This window comes from Rhinopithecus roxellana, chromosome 20, assembly GCF_007565055.1.
Source record: "Rhinopithecus roxellana isolate Shanxi Qingling chromosome 20, ASM756505v1, whole genome shotgun sequence".
NCBI lineage: Eukaryota > Metazoa > Chordata > Mammalia > Primates > Cercopithecidae > Rhinopithecus > Rhinopithecus roxellana.
In genome coordinates this window covers 25,656,701-25,671,554 of record NC_044568.1, presented here as the reverse complement: position 1 = coordinate 25,671,554, position 14,854 = coordinate 25,656,701, and the positions used below count along the sequence as shown (strand labels likewise).

At 47.1% G+C, this 14,854-nt stretch overlaps 1 protein-coding gene and 1 non-coding gene across 9 annotated transcripts in view; one reads left to right on the top strand and one right to left on the bottom strand.

The window, feature by feature from the left end:
- The window catches only part of PRMT7 (protein arginine methyltransferase 7), a 48,043-nt gene extending 33,194 nt beyond the window's left edge, over positions 1-14,849 (bottom strand). For 2 of the 8 annotated variants that reach the window (XM_030924663.1, XM_010355045.2), the window contains exons 1-4: positions 14,707-14,849; positions 9,760-9,933; positions 4,467-4,503; positions 868-1,017 (exon numbers count right to left, since the gene is read on the bottom strand). In XM_030924663.1, the coding sequence (XP_030780523.1) occupies positions 868-1,017; positions 4,467-4,503; positions 9,760-9,854 (282 nt within the window). In that variant the 5' untranslated portion in view covers positions 9,855-9,933; positions 14,707-14,849. Of the gene's footprint in view, positions 1-867; positions 1,018-4,466; positions 4,504-9,759; positions 9,934-14,706 lie in introns of those variants that run through there. The other 6 variants (XM_030924657.1, XM_030924655.1, XM_030924656.1 and 3 more) reach the window with 6 other exon arrangements.
- Positions 12,465-12,566, top strand: LOC115895367. Its single transcript, XR_004055569.1, has one exon. It is a non-coding gene; the product is annotated as a small nucleolar RNA U13 (small nucleolar RNA).
- Positions 14,850-14,854: the final 5 nt, after the last annotated feature.

The window sequence follows — 14,854 nt, the reverse complement described above, 5'->3', positions numbered from 1 at the left end:
TAACCTCTGCCTCCCGGGTTCAAGCGATTCTCCTGCCTCAGCCTCCTGAGTAGCTGGGATTACAGGCGTGCAACACCACGCCCGGCTAATTTTTGTATTTTTAGTAGAGATGGGGTTTCACCATGTTGGTGAGGCTGGTCTTGAACTCCTGACCTCATGATCCACTCGCCTCGGCCTCCCAAAGTGCTGGGATTACAGGGGTGAGACTCTGCTTAGACTTCGTTTTGTTTTGATTTTTTTGAGATAAAGTCTCACTCTGTCACCCAGGCTGGAGTGTGGTGGTGTGGGGGCATGTATTTAAATACTTTCCCCTACAAAACTGAGTTCATATACTGATTAGTTGGAAACAACAAAGTCCCACAGTAACTGGCTTAAACACGGTAGAAGTAATTTTTTGCTTTCTCACATAAAGTCCAAAACATGGCTCACCGCAGCCTTGACTTTCTGGGCTCAGCCTCAAGAATAGCTGGAACACAGGCACGTGCCACCATGCCCAGCTAATATTTAAAAGTTTTTCTGTGGAGACGGGATCTCACATGTTGCCCAAGCTGGTCTCAAACTCCTAGGCTCAAGCAATTCTCTCGCCTCAGCCATCCAAAGTGCTGGGATTATAGGTGTGAGCCACTATGCCCAGGCTGTAAGTATTTTCTAAAGCTCCTAGTGATTCTGATGTGCAGCCTAGGCTGACAGAGGAGAAAACTAGCCACTGGAGGAAGGAACTGTGTCTGACTCATCTCTATACACTCTGTGCTTGGCACAGAGCGAGCACTCCACGAATGTTTGTGAAGGAACGGATGGGTAAAGTCCAAGAGCATAGGAGATTTCCCATGCAAGAAGCAGGACACACACCTGAAGGGGGTGGCTTACCTCGATGGCATAGCAGAAGTCGGCGCCTGCTGTGACCGCCATCATTGACAAGAGTCCCGTGCCAGTGCCAATGTCGAGAACCAAGGCCTTCTGTCCTCTGTCCTTCACCCTGCTCACGGCAGCCCGGATACCTTGGTAGTATTTTACATTCTAAGGAAGACACGGCCGTCACTTACTGCCAGTTATTGTAAGTAAGTGGAAAGGTGCTTTGCAAAGTTCTAGAGTCACAGCTGGCAGCGGCAGTGCAAGTCAGGGCCCTGTGGCCTTTCTGGCCCCTGGCGGAACAGCACTGGCTAAGTTGGGCAGGCCTTGTGAGTCAGCCCGACTGTCCCTGCTCCTTACTCACTCTTCTATCCTCTCCTAAGTGATGCCAGAGCCCTGTAAACCATGTTCTCCTTTTTCCAACTGTTAGGTACAGCCAAGAGGAGGACTAAGAGGGCGACTGGAAGGTAGAAGGACAGAGTAGGCTTGCTCCTTTCTGCATGCTGCTGCTCTCATGAGGGTCCTCTCGGTAGGGGCAGTTAATTGCAGACTCCAGCTTCTCCCAGTGATCCCATAACCAGCTCCTTGGGTCCCTCAGAGCTGCAGCCGTACTTGGACAGTGGTCCACAGGATCTCTCCTCAATGCTTGTGGCTTCTGGAAACCCTAATCTTCTTCTTTAGTTTCTCAGCCCTAGGCAAGGTAACTGTTCCCTGCAGTCTCTACTGCTAGGTTGCTCAGCGTTCCCATTTGCTTTCTAGCCCTCCCACAGCTGGGTAACCAGCTCCTTGTGTTAAAGTCCCTCTGTTGCATATGTAATGTGGCTTCTATTTTCCTTTACCGACTCTTAACTCAGAGAGCTTGACTGAAAAGTATTTTCCCCATCAGAAAATAACTTCTTTGCATCATGAAGATTTTTAGTTCTGGTCTTTAGTAACATAAACAGATACATCTTTCATCTGTAACAGTCTGACTCAATAGGCACAGTGACCCTTCTGTTGAAAATAGCTAAAGATGATGGAAAAAATATGTGCAAATCTTTTAAATAGGCTGATGACCTGCCAAATTAGTAAGAAATGTTAAGAGGCTAGTGAAATTTAAGGTGATTTGTTAAATAGCAGTAGACAGCTAATACAGAACTGCCATCAAAAGGGCAACACTCTCTGGCCACAGCGCAAAACAAGGCAGAAACCTCAGAAATACAACTCAAGAAAAACACATGTTCGAACATGAAGAAACACACTTCTAAACTGATAGGCACAAGACTAAATCAGACAGGAATTAGAAAATATCTAGAACTGAATATTCTTTAGAATTACCAGGCATGGTGTGGTGACTCACAACTGTAATCCCAGCACTTTGGGAGGCTGAGGCAGGTGGATCACCTGAGGTCAGGAGTTGGAGACCAGCCTGGCCAACATGGTGAAACCCCGTCTCTACTAAAGATACAAAAAATTAGCCGGGAGTGGTGGCAGGTGCCTGTAAGCCCAGCTACTCGGGAGGCTGAGGCAGGAGAATCGCTTGAACTCGGGAGGTGGAGGTTGCAGTGAGCTGAGATCGCACCACTGCACTCCAGCCTGGCAACACAGGGAGACTCATTCTCATTTAAAAAAAAAAAAAAAAGGCCAGGCGCGGTAGCTCAAGCCTGTAATCCCAGCACTTTGGGAGGCTGAGACGGGCGGATCACAAGGTCAGGAGATTGAGACCATCCTGGCTAACACGGTGAAACCCCATCTCTACTAAAAAATACAAAAAACTAGCCGGGCGAGGTGGCGGGCGCCTGTAGTCCCAGCTACTCGGGAGGCTGAGGCAGGAGAATGGCGTAAACCCGGGAGGCGGAGCTTGCAGTGAGCTGAGATCCGGCCACTGCACTCCAGCCTGGGTGACAGAGCAAGACTCCGTCTCAAAAAAAAAAAAAAGAAGAGGAAGAAGAAGAAATGACGTTGCCTCTGAAGTAAAGCACAAAAATGTTTAGTCTGGGTGAAATAGTTTTCACAGAAATATCTTATAGAACTATTTCACTGTTAAAGTACGTGCATTTATGTCTTGGATACAATCAGTATGGTACATTTATGTTACGTGTTTTTACCACAATTTTTTTTTTTTTTTTTTTGAGACGGAGTCTCCCTCTGTCACCCAGGCTGGAGTGCAGTGGCAGGATCTCTGCTCCCTGCAAGCTCTGCCTCCCGGGTTCACACCGTTCCCCTGCCTCAGCCTCCCAAGTAGCTGGGACTACAGGCCCTGCTCGCCACCACACCTGGCTAATTTTTTTTTGTATTTTTAGTAGAGATGGGGTTTCACCGTGTTAGCCAGGATGGTCTCGATCTCCTGACCTCATGATCCACCCACCTCGGCCTCCCAAAGTGCTGGGATTACAGGTATGAGTCACCGTGCCAGGCCTTGTTTATTTTTTAAGTTAAAAACAAATTGATGAACAGTGTCCTCAATTGTAAACCAGGGATGGCACAGCCTTCACTTTAACGATGCCATTAAATTAGCTGTCACTTTTTAATGACCCAGTTTTGAAGATTCTACAGTGAAACTGGAACCCTTTTTGAAGGCAATGTGGCAGTGTCTATCAAGAATCACACCTATGTTCATAACCCTAGACTATGCCAAAGATATATGCATGGTAAATAAGCATATGAAAAGGTATTTGATGGCTGGGCGCGGTGGCTCATGCCCATAATCCCAGCACTTTGGGAGGCCGAGGCGGGTGGATCACTTCACCTAAGGAGTTCAAGACCAGGCTGGGCAATACGGCGACACTCCATTTCTACAAAACATATAAAAATTAGCCGGGCGTGGTGGCGTGCCTGTAGTCCCAGCTACTGGGGAGGCTGAGTTGGGGGCTCGCTTAAGCCCGGGAAGTCGAGGCTGCAGTGAAGCCAAGATCACACCACTGCACTGCGCAACAGAGGCCCTGTCTCAAAAAAAAAAAATTAAAATTAAAAACGGCAATGAAAACTACAGTGAAGGCCAGGTGTCGCGGCACACACCTGTAATCCCAGCTACTAGGCAGGCTGAGGCAGGAGAATTGTTTGAACCCAGGAGACTGAGGTTGCAGTGAGCTGAGATCTCGCCACTGCACTCTAGCCTGGGTGACAGTAAGACTCTGTCTCAAAAAAAAAAAAAAAAAAAAAGTTGAACTCATAGAAACCCAGAGAATGGTACCTGCTGAGGGAAAGGATCTGATGTTTCAGTTAGGATGAATAAGTTCTGGATATCTGCTGTACGGCATGGTGAACTATAGTTAATAAAGTACACTTAAAAATTACTAAGCGAGTAGATCTTAAATGTTCTCACCACACACAAAAAAGTATGAGGTGGTAGATATGTTAATTAGCTTGATTTAATCACTTCACACCAACACATACATTCATCACATTGTATACCATAAATATAGACAATTTTCATCTCGTTAAAGCTGGGAGATTAAACAACAACAAAAAAACAGAGCCAGAAGCAGGACCCAGCCTCTCAACAGATTTGCTGACCACTACACCATACTGCCTCTCAGTGTCATTTAACATCATGACCCCCAGGGATTTTTAACCTTCTTGTAATCCAAGACTTCAAAACACCCCACATCAAGATAATAGTTTCCTTTTACACTTACTCTGTCTTTGTCATGTAGCATATCTGCATAGGAGGACCTAAAAAACAAAAAAGACAGGTCAGCAACCTTTGCATGATACACATCAACACACAGGAGTATTCACATATATAAAAACATTCCTAAACAGATAGAACAAACGTGTCATCTATTTTAAACTATTTTTTGGTTGTCTTTTATTTTTATTTTTTTGGGGGCGGGGGGAAAGGGTCTCACCCTATCACCCAGGCTGGAGTGCAGTGGCGTGATCTCGGCTCACCGCAACCTCTGTCTCCCAAGTTCAAGCGATTCTCATGCCTCAGCCTCCCAGGTAGCTGGGATTACAGGCACTCACCACCATGCCTGGCTAATTTTTGTATTTTCATTAGAGATGGGGTTTCACCATGTTGGCCAGGCTGGTCTTGAACTCCTGACCTCGAATGATCCGCCAGCCTTGGCCTCCTAAAGTGCTGGGATTACAGGTGTGAGCCACCGCGCCTGGTCTATTTTTTTATTTTTAAAAACAGGATCTCGCTATGTCACCCATGCTGGAGTGTAATGGCTATGAACAGTCTCAATCATTGGGCACTGCAGTCTTGAACTCCTTAGCTCAAGAGATCCTCTTGCCTCAGCAGAACTACAAGCATCCGTCACTGTACCTGGCCACTTTATTTTAATAGAGTTTTAAGTTGTTATTCTCTAGTGCTGCAGAAAAGTCTCAGAGAAAGATGTTCTCAGACCTAAAAACGCTCCAGTAGTTAGCTGTTGGGAACAGGCCACAAAACTGGCCATTAACAAAATCTCTGCAGCACTGTGACATGCTCTTGATGGCTATGATACCCACACTGAAGGTTGTGGGTTTACCAGAATGAGGACAAGAAACACCTGGCCCACCCAGGGCAGTTTTCGCTTAAGGTGTTCCTCAACTACAAACAATAGCACGAGCGGTCTGTGCCTCAAGGACATGTTCCTGCTGCAGATAACTAGCCAGATCCATCCCTTTGTTTCCCCGTTTTAATCTATAATCTATAGGAACAATGTTTATCACTGGCTTGCTGTCAATAAATAAGTAGGTAAAACTCTTGTTTGTGGCTCTCCGCTCTGACGGCTGTCAGCCCCGATTCCCACTCCACACCCTGTATTTGTGTGTGTATCTTTAATTCCTCTAGCACCACTGGGTTAGGGTCTCCACTACTGAGCTGGTCTCAGCAGTTAGCCCTGTCACAGTAATTCCACAGCCACTAGCGTCCTGATCTTGTTATATGCTATACATTTTCCTCCTCAGGAGAAACTCAGACTCAGTCTTCCTAATACTTGACCTAACCTTGCGTACATCTGTGCCTGGGGATAACCATTGATGTAATATTAGGGAGAGCAGCTGGGGAAAGAGAAGCACTCACATACACCCACTGTATATGTGACAGGCACCCCACTGGGTATGTTCACTTAACATCATCAGGGAAAACTAAGAGTTCACCAATACCGTTCTAAAGGGAGGAGAGTCACTTCTCCATATTTCCTATTGCAGTAATTCACACATTGAAACTCAGGCGGGGTCGGGATGAGCACCCAAAACTAGGCAGGCCCTCCCACACTTTCTGGGAATTCTAGGGGACAGCTAAGGAGCTCACACTAAAACAGAGGCCCTCCAGCCTTGGGTCAACACCAGAATCACCAGAAAGCTTACTTGAAATGCAGAGTCCCCCCCTCCTCCCCCCAACACACACACTCTCTCTCATTGAGAAGGCTGGGCTAACGCGCTCCAGGCAATTGTGTCACGGGCGGTCCACATTCCACACTTTGAGGAGCGCTGCACTGAAAGAAGGGGGATTTTTTTTTTTTTTTTAAATGGCATGTCAAGGTTTTGTATCTGAAGCCAGCTATGGATGCTTAACTGAAATGTAGTCATTTCTACCTCTGCTATTTAAAAGGCATCTCACTCACCACCTTCCTGGTCTCTTCACACGCCTGCTGCCCACCATTCCACTGACATCACTCTCGGTAACCACCACCAGCTCACTCCTGCAGCTGATGTCAGTCATCAGGATCTGGGACTTCCTAGTGCCTCTGACCCTGCTAGACACTCCCTCTTTCTTCCTTTCCACGAGGGCCATCTCCCTCGTCCTTCTCCCTTTTGCCTCCTCAGCTATTCCGGGATTCCTTCTTCAGCCCTCTACCTTTCGCATTTCACATCCCCTTGAGAAACAGCAACCTCTCCCAGTTTCAATTCTAACAACTAGAAATTCTGTCTCCAGACCCAAAATTCTACCTGCCATTGGCATCTCTATGTGGATGTCCAAACTTAAACGCCCGATCTCCATCGTGTTCCTCTCCCCGACGCCACCCATTCCTCCTGGGTTCTCCCTTACACTCCCATCCACTTTGTCATTCTAACCAGAAGTCGTGGTACTTCTTGAATCTTCTCTCTCCCTCCATCATATGCAGTGAGTTACCAAACTCAAGCTCCCCCGAGCTGTCTCCTCTGGGACTATGCAGCTCTGGGACTGCAATATCCCCAAATGCTCTCCTCTCCATGCTGCTCTCAGTGAGTGTTCCAAAATGCAATCCAATCCTCTTTCTCTCCTGTTTAATTTATCACTTAGAAAATAATGTCCACGCCAGCTGTAGTGGCTCACACCTGTAATCCCAGCACTATGGGAGGCAGAAGCGGGTGGATCACCTGAGGTCAGGAGGTCAACACCAGGCTGGCCAACAGGTGAAACTCCCATCTCTACTAAAAATGCAAAAATTAGACAAGTGTGGTGGCAGGTGCCTGTAATCCCAGCTACCTAGGAGGCTGAGGCAAGAGAATCACTTGAACCTGGGAGGCAGAGATTGCAAGAAGCCGAGATTGTGCCACTGCACTCCAGCCCGGGCAACAGAGTAAGACCCCGTCTCAACAACAAAACAAGAAAATGTACAAAATGTTTAGAAATATTTTAAGCCCTGGCCAGGTGCAGTGGCTCACACCTGTAATCCCAGCACTTTGGGAGGCCGAAGGAGGCGGATCATGAGGTCAGGAGATGGAGACCATCCTGGCTAACACGGTGAAACCCCATCTCTATTGAAAATACAAAAAATTAGCCGGGCATGGCGGCAGGCGCCTGTAGTCCCAGCTACTCGGGAGGCTGAGGCAGGAGAATGGCGTGAACCTGGGAGGCGGAGCTTGCAGTGAGCCAAGATCACGCCATTGCACTCCAGCCTGGACGACAGAGCAAGACTCCGTCTCAAAAAAAAAAAAATTTTAAGCCCTAATTCTGCACCAGACACTGTATTACACTTAATCATCAAACAATTCTAAGATAATTGTATTAAACTGTGAGATAATGTATTATCATATTGAAGTATATATTATGTTAGATTAAGGCTCAGAGAAGTAACTTGGCCGAGAGAGTAGAGAAGTGGCAGAGCTCGGACTTAAACTTGTGTTCCTCTTCCTGCATTTTGCTACCATCCTTTACAAAATGACCCCGCCTATGCTTTCGGCAGCCTCTCTTACCATAGTACTTTTGCACCACACTCCAGACACGCTAAACTGCTAGCTGCTCCCCAAACTAGCCCATCTGTGTTTTTTTGTGTTTTTTTTTTTTTTTTTTTTTTTGAGACTGAGTTTAGCTCTTGTTGCCCAGGCTGGAGTGCAATGGCGCGATCTCAGCTCACGGCAACCTCTGCCTCCCCGGTTCAAGTGATTCTCCTGCCTCAGCCTCCCGAGCAGCTGGGATTATAGGTGTGCGCCACCACGCCCAGCTAATTTTGTATTTTTAGTAGAGACTGGGTTTCTCCATGTTGGTCAGGCTGTTCTTGAACTCCCGACCTCAGGTGATCCGCTCACCTTGGACTCCCAAAGTGCTGGGATTACAGGCGTCAGCCACAGTGCCCGGCCTGTTTTTGGTCTTTTTTTTTGTTTGTGAGACAGGGTTTTACTATGTTGCCCAGGCTGGACTTGAACTCATGGGCACAAGCAATCCTCCTGCCTTGGCCTCCCAAGTAGCTGGGACTACAGGTGTGGGCCACTGCACCCAGTCACAAACTGGCTCATCTGAAAGCTTACATGTAATCCCTACAGCTCAGACTTCAGCTTCTCTTCCTTTAGAACTGAGAAATTATTCAAACATTACCTCCCACCCCAAGTCCAGCTGGTTCTTGTTGCTTCCATGACCTTTTGTGCCTTTATCTCACTGTGCTGTCATCTTTTTTTTTTTTTTTTTGAGACAGAATCTCACTCTGTTACCCAGGCTGGAGTGCAGTGGCACAACCTCGGCTCATTGCAACCTGCACCTCTTGAGTTCAAGTGATTTTCCTGCCTCAGACTCCCAAGTAGCTGGGAATTACAGGCGCCCACCACCACTCCCAGCTAATTCTTTTATGTAGAGACGGGGTTTCACCATGTTGGCCAGGCTGGTCTCGAACTGCTGACCCTCAAGTGATCCCAAAGTGCTAGGATTACAGGCGTGAGCCACCGTGCCCGGCCTTTGTGCTATAATTTTTTATGTGCCCGTCTCTTCCACAAAACTGCATGGTCCTTGAAGATGAGAACGGGATCTTCCTCATCTGGTATCCACAGCCTTAGCACAATGCTGGCACACCGAATGCACTTAACGATTGCTACATAACTCACGTACTTTTTTTTGAGACAGAGTTTTGCTCTTGTTGCCCAGGCTGGAGTGCAATGGTGCGATCTTGGCTTAACACAACCTCTGCCTCCCAGGTTCAAGCGATTTTCCTGCCTCAGCCTCCCAAGTAAGCTGGGATCACAGGCATGAGCCACAATGCCCGGCTAATTTTGTATTTTTAGTAGAGACTGGGTTTCTCCATGTTGGTCAGGCTGGTCTCAAACTCCTGATCTCAGGTGATCTGCCCACCTCAGCCTCCAAAGTGCTAGAATTACAGGCATGAGCCACTGTGCCTGGCCAACAACTCACATACTTTTAAATATTTCTTCTAAAGGAAAAAAAAAAATTCATTTTTTTCATCCAAAAGAATTTAACCATATGATGAACACTGTCACCATTTCAGTAAGGCAAGTAAATGATTCAACTTCCTCAACACTACTGAGGCTTGGGTTTTCTTAGCTCCACTAAACAGATGCTGAGACTCTGCTAAGGCTGCTACATAATGTCTGACACTCCACACAAGTATGACTTTGCCTAACCGCCACATATACCTACCTGGCTGAGCAGACCTGCTCAGCACCAACACCAGCACTCATCATAAGCACTGGGTGACAGTCTAGCCCACGCTCAGACTGGATCCCAAGGCATCTGCTTTGAGATCAGTGCCCCACCCAGCTGCAGCCTGCTATAAACCAAGCCAGTACCTTGCAATCTCCTGGTGGTAATCATAGTGTTCATCCTCCTCCAGCCACTCCACAGACCCCGTGGTCGGATTGGCCCGACTGCAGAAGATCTTCATGGTGCCCACCAGCTCCCCAGTTTTAGCACAGAAAAGCAGCCTTGCCAGTTGAATTCTTGTGGACAAGTCTGTCAGAAACCTATTAACATCAGAAGGAAACAGGAGGTGTATAAACAAACGAACAGAAAAAAATCTATTAACAGCATAATGCCCCAAAATGTGGAGGGGGGAGGGGAGACAAAAAGTGGGGGGAAAATCAAGAAACTGACAAAAATGTCAAAGCCACTGACAGTATTTGTTAATCAATATTGTAAATGTTTCCAGCAGGAGTTACTTGGTTTTACATCCAGCATATAACATTTAAAAAACTACAACAGATTTATACAGATGTCTGGAAACTTCAGCAGGCTTCAGTGCTTCCAAAAGGGTCAAATGAGCCTCACAGGTTCATCTAGGTACAGCCCTTAAGGCTAGGAGAAGAGATGGGGTGCTGGTAAAGAAGTGCCACCAATACTGCCTTTGTATCCTGAACCCTTAGCTTAAGGAAAAATATGAAGATAGAGCAAGTCAAACCGGGAAAACTTTCATCTAAACAATATATCACAGCAACACATAAACCTAAAAATGGGTAACGCCAGGAATATAATGATGAGCAAAAACAGCAAATCACACAACACATGCAATACGACTCCATTTCTATGAAATTTATAGATATGCAAAATGGAATGATACATTCTTCAGGAATCACACTAAAAAGCATAGCAGGGAATCAGGACAGTTCACTTCTAAAAGAGAAGGGAGAGATGGGATCAAGGAGGGGTACACAGACTTCAAAAGTATTGTTCTTTTTCTTAAATTGGGTGGTGGGAACATAAATGTTCATGGTATTACCATTCTTCTTATTTTTAAGATGGGGTCTCGTTATGTTGCCCAGGCTGGACTCAAACTCCTGGGCTCAAGCATTCCTCCTGCCTCAGCCTCTCCAGCAGCTGGAACTACAAGTGAGCGCCCTACTCCCAGCTAACACTAGCATTCCTTATGCTTCATTATTTTTTATAGTGATTACTACTTATCTATTCAAATTTTAATTTTAAAAGCAATTTTTTAAAACCTTCCTTCAACTAAAAAAATTCTGCTTCAAATAAATAAAATGTCACCAGATTCAAGTCTTGTATGGCCTGTCTCTCCAAAGAGATCTATGTCTGGGAGGCAGAGAACCACCACCGCTCAAAGCCTAAAGGCACTCCTCAGCAGGTGTGGGCTCTCCCAATACCCTCTCCTCTTACCATTCAGAAAGCAATAGGTGTTCTACACTGCCCTTCCTTTCTTGTTAAACATTGGTGCATCTTCAGGAAACTTTAGAAAGAATGCCTACGCCACAGATCCCTAAACATTCCTATGGCATTTTACTGGCCAGAGTTTTTTTCTTTTGAAGTTATCTTGAGTAAGTAAACATGGAATTCTTACACAAATAGATGAGAAACAGGTCGGGCTTGGTGGCTCACACCTATAATCCTAGCACTTTGGGAGGCCAAGGCAGGCGGATCACCTGAGGTCAGGAGTTCAAGACCAGCCTGGCCAACATGGCAAAACCCCCGTCTCTACTAAAACTACAAAAATTAGCCAGGCATGGTGGCGCATGTCTGTAATCCCAGCTACTTGAGAGGCTGAGGCAGGAGAATCGCTTGAACCCGGGAGGCGGAGGCTGCAGTGAGCCAAGACCGCGCCACCGCACTCCAGCCTGGGCGAGAGTAAGACTCCGTCCCCAAAACAAACAAACAAACAAAAAACAAATAGATTAGAAACAATCTTCCCTGAACAAACTCGGTCAGGCAGTCAGGTTCAAAGTAGACAATTTGTCCAGGTAAAACTCTACTTCTAAAATCCCAGCATACCTATCCCCAGTCTAATGGCTTTCAAACTTTCTGATAACCCAAGTAAGAAATATACTTTACAATGAGCCTCAATACACACACCTGCATATACGCATATAACTAAAAGTTCCACGAAACAATACTGACCTCCTACGAACAAGGCCCTCTGATACATTCTATTTCATTTCTGCTGTTTTTAAGAGATGGGATCTCCCTGCTGTCCAGGCTGTAGTGCAGTGACTATTCATAGGTATGATCATTACACTCTACAGCCTTGAACTCCTCGACTCAAGGTCCTACTACGTCAGCCTCCCAAGTAGCTAGACTACCGGCATGCACCACAGCACCCAGCTGCACTTTTACTTGCTGGTCAGGACCCATCAATGGGTTGCAACCAGCAGTTTAACAGCATTGCTATAATCCACTTTATCTCGTACTAACACTTATTTTACAGATAGAATATCTAGAACTATCAGAATCTGTAATGTGCGTTGGAAAACTGTGTCCAACAAATGCTAGAATAGAGAAAGAAATGGCCATATCTGGCTGAATGTTCAGGGACGGCTTAAAAGGTGGATTCAGCTGAGGCAGGAGGAGAAAAGGGGGTGGAGGGAGAAGGCATTTCATCCAATTAGAAAGGCTTGGACAATCACGCACATTAAATCAATCAGTTTGGTGAAGTAAAACTGGACCAGGTGTCAAACACTGTCAATAGGAGCCACGTGGTAGAGTCCTGAACTACTAATCCTGTGGTCCACGTGGAATCAATTCTGAAGTTACTTAAAGGTTAAGAGTGATCCTTTTGTAATTCACAAGCGTGATGACTGGATGTTCATGCGCCTGTGTCAGACGTGCCTCCCCTCAAACTTCACTACACTGGCACGTTACCTAGCTGAAGTGGAGGAAAAAAAAAAAAAAAACTTATAGTAAAGAACTTAAATCCACTAGGATTCCTTTCCTATCTGTGATGTTGCTGAGTCGAACACCAGGACCACAGTGTTTTCAAAACCTGGAAGAGCCCAGGCGCGGTGACTCACGCCTATAATCCCAGCACTTTGGGAGACCAAGGCAGGTGGATCACCTGAGGTCAGGAGTTTGAGACCAGTCTGGCCAACATGGCGAAATCCCATCTCTACTAAAAATAAAAAAAGTTAGTGGGCGTGGTGGCAGGTGCCTGTAATCCCTGCTACTTGGGAGGCTGAGGCAGGATAATTGCTTAAACCTGGGAGGCAAAGGTTGCCGCGAGCCAAGCTCACACCACTGCACTTCAGCCTGGGCAACAGAGCAAGATTGTATCTCAAAAAAATCAAACAAACCTGGAACCATGTCGTTAACAATTTTATGAAGGCAAGAATCTCTTCTGGTGGGCACTACACACCTTCTCTGGCTAAATGCCCTCATCCATTATTATTTGTCCTCTCCCAGAAGAAGTCTACACTACAGATTCAGGAGATATTCCCTGACCCCCTCCTCATTCTCCAAGAGTTGTAAACTCGCATGGCCATTTACAAGGAGGAAATAGAAACCACCATGCCAAGCCCTAATTGTATTACCCGTCAAACTGCAGAGCAGATGGTCCTTAACATTCATTCAAAATGTGTTTGCTAGGGTGTGGTGGCTCACACCTGTGATCCCAGCACTTTCGGAGGCCGAGGCGCAAGGATATCGAATCTGGGAGTTCCAGACCAGCCTGCGTAACATAGTGAGACCCCGTTCTCTACAAAAATTTTTTTTTTGAATTAGCCGGGCGCGGTGACCTGTGCCTGTAGTCCCAGTTACTCCCAGCTACTCGAGAGGCTGAGGTAGGGGAATCACTTGAGCCCCGGAGGCAGAGGTTGCAGTGAGCTGAGATGGCGCCACTGAACTCCAGCCTGGGTGACAGAGTGAGACCCTGTCTTGAAAATATATATGTATGCATTAAATATACGTATATTAAAATTAAAAATTAGCCGAGTATAGTGGCGCATGCCTGTAGTCCCAGCTACTCTGGAGGTTGAGGTGAGAGGATCGCTTGAGCCCAGGAGGTCAAGGCTGCAGTGCGCCTTGATCACACCACTGCACTCAGCCTAGGCAACAGAGTGAGGCTCTGTCTCGAAAACATAAAATAGCAAAATTGATTGAATACCTTCTACGTGCCAGGCACTATATTAGGGACTGGAGCCACCACCACAAGCTAGAGAAAACCCTTGCCCTCCAAGAGCTTAGACTAATGAACGAGTAATACAAATTACAGACTACACGAATGCAAGAAATATACAGAGCGTTGTATAAAGAGAAAACCAAGGTTACAGGACTCTTTGAGGAAGGTAGCATTTGAGATCTACCAGACAGACCAGGATAAAAGTTGGGGAAGAGTTTTTACAGGTCAGGAATCCTTACCCCAACTTTCCCAATAAAAGGCCCTAAGGTAGAAAGAACTAGGTGCACAAGCAAAATGTGCCAAAAGCCTGAGCGACCCAAGCACTTTTGCAGAAGCCCCCACTCCTCATCTCCTATTACATCTTCTGCTCAATCAAGCTGGGCCTTGTCGACTTCGGCAAGGCGTTTGGATCTTGTTCCAAAAGCAGTGGGAGCCACTCAAAAGTTTTAAGCAGAAGCATATCTACACTGGACGTACGCTTTTACAGGACCACTCTGGCTGGCGTGTAGTGAATACATGACTCTCCAATTACTCAGAACACAGTGAGCGGGGAAGATATCAGCGGGTCTGTCAATCAGAGAACTAGTGGCCCAGTTAGGGATGCGATGGTTGGAGCTACTGCGGTCTCTAAAGGAAGGCGCCAGGCACCAGTACTGCAACCCAGCCCCGCGAGCGGCAGGCACCTGGCTGAACTGCAGAGCCGGGGCCAGCCTGGAACCCCGCTCTCCCGCAGGCCAGGGTGCTCCGAGCTGCCCCACGCGGAGTCTAGAAAGGTCCCCGGAGTCCAAGTACGCCCACGCCAGGCTCCTCTGCCGAAGCCCTGGTGCTGAGGACATGATGCTGGCTGCACCCCGAACCCCTAAGCAACCCCACCTTCCCCGCACACCCAGCGCCTCACCTGCCGCGGGAAACCCTCCGCTCACCTCCTCTGCTACCACCATTTTGCCGCGTCCAGCACGCGGGGCGGGACCTCCCTGCGCCGAGGAGCGCGCGGGGGACAGGGGGGGACGGGGGGGGGGCGGGTCGCAAGGCAGAACTAGAAGGCT